Genomic DNA, 9983 nt, shown 5'->3' with positions numbered 1-9983 from the left:
ATCAATTAGAATAGAGCTGCAAGGGACCTTGGAGGTCTTCTAGTCCAACCCCTTGATCAAGCAAGATATCCTGACCATTTGAATCAATCAATCAATCAATCAATCAATCATTCAGAATAGAGGCCTTGGAGGTCTTCTAGTCTGACCTCCTGCTTGAGCAAGAGACCTTGATCATATCTATCAATCAATCAATCAATCAATCAATCAATCAGAATAGAGTTGGAAGAGACCTTGGGGATCTTCTAATCTGACAGGAGATCTATATCATTTCAATCAATCAATCAATCAATCAATCAATCAGAATAGAGCTGAAAGGGACCTTAGGCGTCTTCTAGTACAACCCACGGCTGGAGCAGCAGACTTTGATCATATCACTCAGTCACTGAATCAATCAATTTGAATATAGCTGGAAGGGACCTTAGAGGTCTTCTAGTCTGACCCCCTGCTCAAACAGAAGATCTATATCATTTCAATCAATCGGAATAGAGTTGGAAGGGACCTGCAAGGTCTTCTAGTCCAACTCACTGCTGGAACAGGAGACCATATATCGTTTCAATCATTCAATCAATCAATCAATCAATCAATCAATCAGAATAGAGCTGGAAGGGACCTTAGAGGTCATCTAGTCCAACCCCTACCATTTAAATCAATGAATCAATCAGAATAGAGCTGGAAGGGACCTTGGAGGCCTTCTAGTCTAACCCTCTGCTCAAAAATTTCAGTCCAATTGTCCAATCTCTTCCTGATGGTGCACCTATTCACATGGAGTCCCTTCCTTAATATTAATTTTAATAAGAAATATTAATAGCTTGCACCCTTCAATGACATTGTGAATATTGATATCAATATTCTTAAAATTAATATCAATATCCACAATATCATTGAAGGATGCCAAATTATTCCCAGAAATTGTCTTTCAATAATTCGGCCCAACCTTACCCAGAATTCCTCTACTGTTTTCCTTTGCCGGGGGCAAACGTTTGTGAGCCCCAAGTTGTGGTACACGACGACCCACTTAACCATGGTTGTTAAATTGGGTATGGCCATTTGAGACCAACCTTAACGAATATGAAAGGAGTTGGGTGGCTAATAAATTTAATGTTAAATAAATTAAATTAACAATTTAATTTCACTGAACATTTCTCCCATCCCAATCGTGGTCGCAAGCCAAGGACGTTCACTAATGCTTATCATTCCGTCTTTTCTGTGAGGGGAGGTTGGACTAGATGGCCTACAAGGTCCCTTTCAACTCTTGTTTGGTTTCCAGAAACCAAAATGGATGAACAGTGCGGTCAGGCGGGTAGAATGCTTGGCTGCATAGCTAGAGGTCTAACAAGCAGGAAGAGGGAGATTGTGATCCCGCTGTAGAGAGCGCTGGTGAGACCCCATTTGGAATAATACTGTGTCCAGTTCTGGAGACCTCAACTACAAAAAAAGATGGATCAAATTGAACGGGTCCAAAGATGGGCTACAAAAATGGTGGAAGGTCTTAAGCATAAAACTTATCAGGAAAAACTTCATGAACTCAATCTGTAGAGTCTGGAGGACAGAAGGGAAAGGGGGGACACGATCGAAACATTGAAATACATTAAAGGGTTCAATAAGGTTCAGGAGGGAAGGGTTTTTAATAGGAAAGTGAACCCAAGGACAAGGGGGCACAATCCGAGGTAAGTTGGGGAAAAGATCAGAAGCAACGTGAGAAAATATAATTTTACTGAAAGAGTAGTAGATGCTTGGAACAAACTTCCAGCAGACGTGGTAGATAAATCCACAGCAACTGAATTGAAACATGCCTGGGATAAACATAGATCCATCCTAAGATAAAATACAGGAAGTAGTAGTATAAGGGCAGACTAGATGGACCAGGAGGTCTTTTGCTGCCGTCAATCTTCTATGTTTCTATGTTTATAAATTTATAAGTTTATAAAGCACAGCCCTTCACAGAACATTTTCCCTGTCCCAATCACAGTCGTAAGCCGAGGACATTCTCTCATTTCTGTGAGGGGGGTTGGGGTGGACTAGATGACCTACAAGGTCTCTTTCAACTCTTGCAAATATGTTCAGGCGACCGGGCTTCACCCAGAAATTTACTCCGAACTTGACCGTTGAATCGCAAATGTTTCTTCCAACCTGCTTTCTTTTCTTTTTTTTCAAACAAGGAACTCGCAGGCAACGTCCCCTTGCCTTCCCAGACCCTCCATCTACCCCCCCCTTACATACAATTTTTCTCTTGTGGGGGGTTTCTTTCCCAAGCTCCCCTCCCCACATTTCTGACCTGACCTCGGCTATTTGCCCCGACGGTAATTGAAAATTGTAAAATTCCCTCGCTGTCTCTCAGCGGTAACCCGACCGCTGGGGGGGGGAGGGAAGAGAACTTCTGAATGGAGGTTGAAAAAGGGGGGGTGAAGAGGAGACCCCTCCCCAAAACACAGCTGCCCCCTTGCTGCTCCCCTCGTCTGGTTCCTAACCCATCCCCTCCATTGGACCCTGTTTGGGTGCCCCTTGGAGAGGATTAAGGCGAACCAAGGAAGCTGAACGGCTTTGATGAATCCAGGAGGGGCTTCTTTTGAAAAATAAAAAAGGGGGGGATCTGGGGGAGTTTCCCCTGAGATTTGGCAACTGACACCAGACAGGCGGAGAGGAAGAGGAGGGGGGGGTCCAGGGGGGTCTGGATGGATTGAACTTGGCCGGGTTTCAAGAAGCCAGAGATAGTGGCAGTTTAGGTGGGCTGGAGGGACCCCATAACAGTCGACCCTACTTTTTTTTTTAATTTAATAATAATTAATAATAATAATAATAAATTAGATTTGTATGCCGCCCCTCTCCGAAGACTTGGGGCAGCTCACAACAATAGTGAACAATATATGACAAATCCAATAATTAAAAACTCTGTCTAAACATTTATTTGATTTATATGTTTTGTCAAGTACATATGGGAGGTCTGTAAAGATATAATAATATTCATATAGCTGATACTAGTAAAAAAAACCACAAAACATTAGATATAAGAATATTCCTATACATGATACTAGTAAAAAAGATAAAAAGAAACATTAGATATAAGAATATTCCTATACATGATACTAGTAAAAAAGATAAAAAGAAACATTAGATATAAGAATATTCCTATACATGATACTAGTAAAAAAAGTAAAAAGAAACATTAGATATAAGAATATTCATATACATGATACTAGCAAAAAAAGTAAAAAGAAACATTAGATATAAGAATATTCGTATACATGATACTAGCAAAAAAAGTAAAAAGAAACATTAGATATAAGAATATTCGTATACATGATACTAGTAAAAAAGATAAAAAGAAACATTAGATATAAGAATATTCCTATACAAGATACTAGTAAAAAAGTAAAAAGAAACATTAGCTATAAGAATATTCCTATACATGATACTAGTAAAAAAGATAAAAAGACACATTAGATATAAGAATATTCATATACATGATACTAGTAAAATAATAATAGAAACATTAGGAAACTTGACCTCCTCTTCATCGTCCCCACCCACCCAACCCAGAAAGAGAGAAAGCGGGTTTGTCTCTGAGCTGAAGTTTGCAGCAGGGGGAGAACAATGGTTTAATGTTGGTTTAACAAGATTTGTATGCCGCAACGACTCCAGTGGGCGGCTAACAACAGTTAATCAAATTTGTTCTGTTCTCGCCTAGATCGAAGGGGATCCGAGTTTGGGGTGGGGTGGGGTTCAAAGGAGGATTGGGGGGATTTTCTCCCGGATCTTTCCTTTCCCTCTGCGTAAGCCCCGTTTCTCACCCCCCCATCCCCCCCACAGCACGGATGTCAATCAAAGGTGACTTTTCGTAGCAATGGAAGGTGGGGATAGATGGTTAAAATCCGCCTGTTTAAATGCATGGCATGGACTTTTTTTTTGCTTTCTTTTTGAAAAAAATATTTTTTATTGAAATATATATTTTTAAAACAACATTACAGAAAAAAAGAGAAACGTAAACATATACAACCATGTACAAACAAATATGAATCTTAGCATTTTCAAGTGGGTCAGCATCCATATTTTAACATTTATGTCAATATATTACATATTTATACATCTAGGGTTTTTTGTGGGGGGGGGTTGCCTTTCCCCCCCCATTTTCTGAGTACGAATCGACAGAGAACAAGCCAAAGATAAGCCATGTTCTGACCTCTTTGGCAAACCCACCCACCCCCACAAAAAACCGGGTTGCTCTACAATTGGGGAATCTTACAAGGTTTTGGAGAAAAGATCGGACAGCCGTTTGTTCAGGATGGTTTAACATAAGGTTCTCCTGCCTTTGACAGGGGGGTGGACTAGAAAACCTCCAAGGTCCCTTTCAATGAGGATCCCACTGTTTCCCCTCTCCATTACATGTTCATAGTCCTCAACGAGTTTGTTTAGCAACATTTAAAGTCAGAATGACTATGAAAAAAAGGGACGTATGGCTGTTTTTCACACTTAAACCATTGCATCCTCCCCCCCCCCATTGACATTTGGATGCTGGTTCATATTTATGACGGTCGTAGTGTCCCAAGGGTCTCATTTAATAACCGAACTGGAGTGATGTACTTGGAATTTGTGGTAAGAAATGTCGTAAAATAGGGGAAAACCTCACCTGGCCCACGTCTTGCTTAGCGACATTTGGGTTTGCGGTTATAAATCGGGGAGTCCATGTATCTTGGCAGCTTCCACCCAAGGTCAAAGATGGTGCTCCGATTAGATTCTTCTCTCTTTCTCTTTCTGCCATCAATCTTCTATGCTTCTATGTTTCTCTCCCGTAGCTCCTTCAGCGATCTCCATTATGCATCAGGTCAGTCGGATGGTGGATAGCATCACCCTCTCGTGGTCTCAACCGGACCAGCCCAACGGGGTCATCTTGGATTACGAGCTCCAGTACTATGAGAAGGTATCAAGGAGGGGGGGGGGAAATTAATGTGTGTTTAGAAGAGATGCTAGATAAGAAAATAGAAAAAACAACAACAACCCCTGAATGTTTTTTATTGGGAATAGTACAGGAGAAGCTAGAAAAAAGTCAATTAAGTATAATTGACTTTTTTCTACCTTCTCCCATGCTATTCTCAATTTTAAAAAAAGTTCCGGATTTTTTTTCTATTTTCCACACATTATATGTATATTGCACATAATTACAACGGTGAGGATAACTTTCGCACAAGTGTGGAAAAATGAGGATATACTGAAAGAAGAAGAGGCAATTGAAAAAAAAATGGTGTGCACTGAAATGGATAAATCAACATACGAATTTAAACACGAAGATGATTCAGATCACAGAGTTGGTCTCCTCAGGGTACTGTCAACCAAACAATGTCATTTGGCGAGACCTAAGGGAAGAGCCTTCTCTGTGTGGGCCCCAGCCCTCTGGAATCAGCTCCCCCTGGGGATCTGCACTGCCCCCACCCTCCTTGCCTTCCGAAAGAGTTTAAAAACTCATCTTTGTCACCAGGCCTGGGGTCATTAGATCTTCCGCCTGACCAACGAATGTTATTGGGTGAATGTTAATGAATGTTTTTTTAAATGTTTTACCGTGTTTCCCCGATAGTAAGACCCCCCCCGATTGTAAGACATATGGGGGGTTTCAGGGGGGTCGGCTTATATAAGCCATACCCCGAAAGTAAGACATATGTCTTACTTTCGGGGAAACACGGTATAAACGGTATTGCGGGGGGGGGGGCGATGACATTGCTTCCAAGCTCCCCGCGCGCCCCTCGCCTTCGCTCGCCGCGGCCTCTTCCACCGCCTCTTCCCCTGCCGAAGCTCAGCTGCAAGCGGCCAGCGAGGCCGCTTGCAGCTTCGCTCGCCTTCCAAGCTCCCCGCGCGCCTTCGCATTCTCCCCGCGCGCCTTCGCCTTCCAAGCTCCCCGCGCGCATTGCTTCCAAGCTCCCCGCGCGCCTTCGCATTCTCCCCGCGCGCCTTCGCCTTCCAAGCTCCCCGCGCGCATTGCTTCCAAGCTCCCCGCGCGCCTTCGCTCGCCTTCGCTCGCCACCGCCTCTTCCCCTGCCGAAGCTCAGCTGCAAGCGGCCAGCGAGGCCGATCGGATCCGAGGCGAGCGGCCGGAGCTGCGCCCTCCTTCGCCCGCCTCCTTTCCGCTCGCCTCGGAGCCGAGCGGCCTCGCTGGCCGCTTGCAGCTGAGCCTCGGCAGGGGAAGAGGCGGTGGCGCCGCGGCGAGCGAAGGCGAGGGGCGCGCAGGGAGCTGCGCCCTTCTTTCCGGCAGCTCCCTGCGCGCCCCTCGCCTTCGCTCGCCGCGGCGCCACCGCCTCTTCCCCTGCCGAGGCTCAGCTGCAAGCGGCTCCGAGGCGAGCGGAAAGGAGGCGGGCGAAGGAGGGCGCAGCTCCGGCCGCTCGCCTCGGATCCGATCGGCCTCGCTGGCCGCTTGCAGCTGAGCTTCGGCAGGGGAAGAGGCGGTGGCGAGCGAAGGCGAGCGAAGGCGCGCGGGGAGCTTGGAAGCAATGCGCGCGGGGAGCTTGGAAGGCGAAGGCGCGCGGGGAGAATGCGAAGGCGCGCGGGGAGCTTGGAAGCAATGCGCGCGGGGAGCTTGGAAGGCGAAGGCGCGCGGGGAGATGTAAGACATACCCCCAAAGTAAGACACAGTGGGGCTTTTGGGGGTAAAAAGATAGTAAGACACTGCCTTACTATCGGGGAAACACGGTAGAATTTTTTAAAAAAAATTAAATTGTATTAATTGGATTTACTGCATTGTTATATCTACTATATATGCTGTGAGCCGCCCCGAGTCCTCGGAGAGGGGCGGCATACAAATCCAATTAAATATAAATATAAAATATGAATATTATAAATGTTGGGGATAGATTTTACTTTTGGATGGCAAAATGGAAGAGTTCAAAATAGATAGTCAAAACAAAAGATGAAAGGATTAAAGGGAAAGAAATGGGCCGTCTGGGCCAACCGGAAGTTGTGAAACAGGCCGTTGCCACCCTCCACAGCAGCGGTCCCCAAACTATGGCCCACGGGCCACATGCGGCCCACTAAGGCCGTTTATCCGGCACGCCAGTGAGTGACAAGAGCACAGGGAAAAGAGAGAGAGAAAGAAAGAAAAGGGAAAGAGAGGGAGGGAAGGAGAAGTGGAGAGGAATGAAGGAGGGAAGGAAGGAAGGAAGGAAAAATGGAGGGAACAAGGAAGGAAGGAAGGAAGGAGGGAGGGAGGGAGGGAAGGAAGGAAGGAATGGAGGGACAGAGGAAGGAAGGACTGTTTTGGGGGGAGGTGTAATTTTTTTTAATTTTTCTCTCAACATACATTCAAACAACACAGTGTACCATCTAATTTTCCATGAATAAAATGCGGTATTTTGTTAGTAACTAATATCAATCATCAAAAAAGTTGCAAAAGGGTTTTTTTTTCTAATTTTGTCATCCAGTTACATTCATTTTCTTTTAATTAAATTCCCTCCTTAATGTTCCTTCAAAAAGTGCAACACCAATTATATTTCTAACTTATTAACCATTATGCCAAAGTGCTTCCTTCTTTCTTTATACATTTTTCATAAGCCAAGAAAACCTTGTATAGCCAATCAAATGTTAACAAAAGAAAATTAAAAACAAAACATAAACATATATGAATTTCAGATCTTCTCCCCCCTCTAAATAGTATGTTCCCATTTTGTTTTTTACTTTAAAACAAGGTATGTGCAGTGTGCATAGGGATTTGTTCATAGTTTTTTTTAATAGTCCGGCCCTCCACCAGTCCGAGGGACAGTGAACTGGCCCCCTGTGTAAAAAGTTTGGGGACCCCTGCTCCACAGGCTTCAGCGAGGCCTACTAGGCCCAAAACGGGACCTGAGTGCACGCGCAAGGAGCAGGGGGCTTTCCAAATTACCGCCGTTACTGGGGCTGATGCACCCATAGCTCCAGGGGACCGGTAGGAGTGCATGTGTGTCTGGAAGGTGTCGGAGCGAGATTTGGGGTTGGATTTGCACAGAAAGCAAATCTCGTGAGAAGACGCATGTGCATGTGCGATTTTGGTGGTTCTTTTGCTTCCGGGTGGGGGGGCTTCGGGGCAGCTCATGCTGCATAATTTATCCTGCTGTTTTGCAGCAAAAAATCACCCCAAAAATCACCAAAAAATGGAAGCAAAAAAATCACCAAAAAAATCACCGAAATCTCAATCTCACATGCATCCTCTCACAACATTTAGCTTCCTGCACATATGCAGAAGACAAATTTCACTCCAACATGCGCACTTCCTTCAAAAACCCGGAGTTCTATGGGATTGGGTGGCATATAAATCAAATCAAATCAGATTAAATTAAATGAAAACATTTTGCTCCTCTGCGATCTGAAGAAGCTTCTTGGAGAAGTGAAACGTGTTTTTTTTTGTAAAATAATCTTTATTGAGTTTTGAAATAATAAAAACACAGAAAATAACATAAAATAAATCAACAGTGCATGGGATAAAGATATACCCACCCTCCTTGCCTTTCGTAAACTTCTTAAGACCCACCTTTGCCGTCAGGCATGGGGGAATTGAGACATCTCCCCCGGCCTATATATTTTATGCATGGTATGTTTGAGTGTATGTTTTATTTTAAATAAGGTTTTTTAAAATTATTTCGTTTTTTAATTATTAGATTTGTTACCGTATATTGTTCTTGTTATTGCTGTGAGCCGCCCTGAGTCTATGGAGAGGGGTGGCATACAAATCTAATAAATAATAATAATAATAATAATAATAATAATAATAATAATAATAATAATAATAATAATATGTGCAATTGAAACGTATAACCTAATCATAGAGGTAATAAAAAGAGAGAAGGGAAAGAGGGGGGGAAAGTGAAACATTTTCGGGGGGGGAATAACCCAAAGAAAGTCCACTTTATTTTTTTTGGGGGGAAGCATCTTTTGAGATGTACGGAGATCATTTCACATGGGCCATAACATCCTGCCCACCTTTCGTATTTTAAGCTTATTTACCTGAATTAATCCACATTCCTCTGCGAATGGTATGGAGGATTTCCCCGTTTGCACGAGGAAATAAAATAGATTTTTGGACACGAGGATGTGCCTTATTTTTTGCTTTCTCTAAAGAAAGGCTAATTAAAATTGGGCTTAAACGGAGATACCATGCAAACTCCCCGTCAGAGATTACAAAAGCTGCATAATTCCGCTCAGTGACCTATTTTCGATTGCCAGGAGGAAAAAACCAACGCAGTTAGGGGGCGGGGGTTTCAGGCCAGCTGATGCTGCATAATTTATCCTGCTGTTTTGCAAAATTTGGCAGTCCTCTTCTCCGCTGCCCAGCTTCCTCGTGGTAAAGGGGAGGCAAACATTCCTATTTTTCCTCTGTTTTTTTAAAAATCCCTTTTTGTTTTTGCAAATACACACACAAAGGTTGTATTCGCCTTTTTCTTTTCTTTTTAAATATTTTTATTGATTATTTTAAAAATATTTTTATTAATTTTCCTCTTTTAAAAAGAAAACACAAAAGTAAATACAGAATATTAGCATTAAAGTCACTATATATTATATTAATTATACCCTGGACTGTAATTTGACTCAAGTATATAAATTAGTACATGCTTTTTTTCATTGACAAAATAATTTCATATATGCTTCAATGATTTATCATGCAGGCTATATTACTCCCCCCCCAAATGTGTTCACCTTTTTAGCAAGACCATCGTTTTTTCCACTGGTTTTCTTTTATCCCTTTTTGTTTTTGTAAATACACGCACACAGAGGTTGTGTTTGCCTTTTTCTTTTCTTTTTAAATATTAATTTTCCACTTTTTAAAAAGAAAACTCAAAAGTAAATACAGAAGAAAATCAAAGAAAATTAAGTTAATAATAGTATATACAGATACAGTGATACCTCTACCAAGAACGCCTCTACTTATGAACTTTTCTAGATAAGAACCTCTTCTCAAGAACCATTTTCCACTTACAAACCCGAGCCTCCGAATCTGTAACCGGAAAAGGCAGGGGGGAGCCTCCGTGGGGCCT

The 9983-nt window shown here is 42.9% G+C and overlaps 1 protein-coding gene across 6 annotated transcripts in view; it reads left to right on the top strand.

Moving 5' to 3' along the window:
- Positions 1-9983, top strand: part of EPHB2 (EPH receptor B2) — a 46778-nt gene that overhangs the window by 24318 nt on the left and 12477 nt on the right. For all 6 annotated transcript variants that reach the window (XM_070759069.1, XM_070759068.1, XM_070759067.1 and 3 more), the window contains exon 5: positions 4791-4915. In XM_070759069.1, coding sequence (XP_070615170.1) covers positions 4791-4915 — 125 coding nt within the window. The remainder of the gene's footprint in view (positions 1-4790; positions 4916-9983) is intronic.

This window comes from Erythrolamprus reginae, chromosome 8, assembly GCF_031021105.1.
Source record: "Erythrolamprus reginae isolate rEryReg1 chromosome 8, rEryReg1.hap1, whole genome shotgun sequence".
Classification (NCBI taxonomy): Eukaryota; Metazoa; Chordata; class Lepidosauria; order Squamata; family Dipsadidae; genus Erythrolamprus; species Erythrolamprus reginae.
Note: the sequence above shows the minus strand (reverse complement) of the source record. Positions and strands in the feature narration are given on the sequence as shown.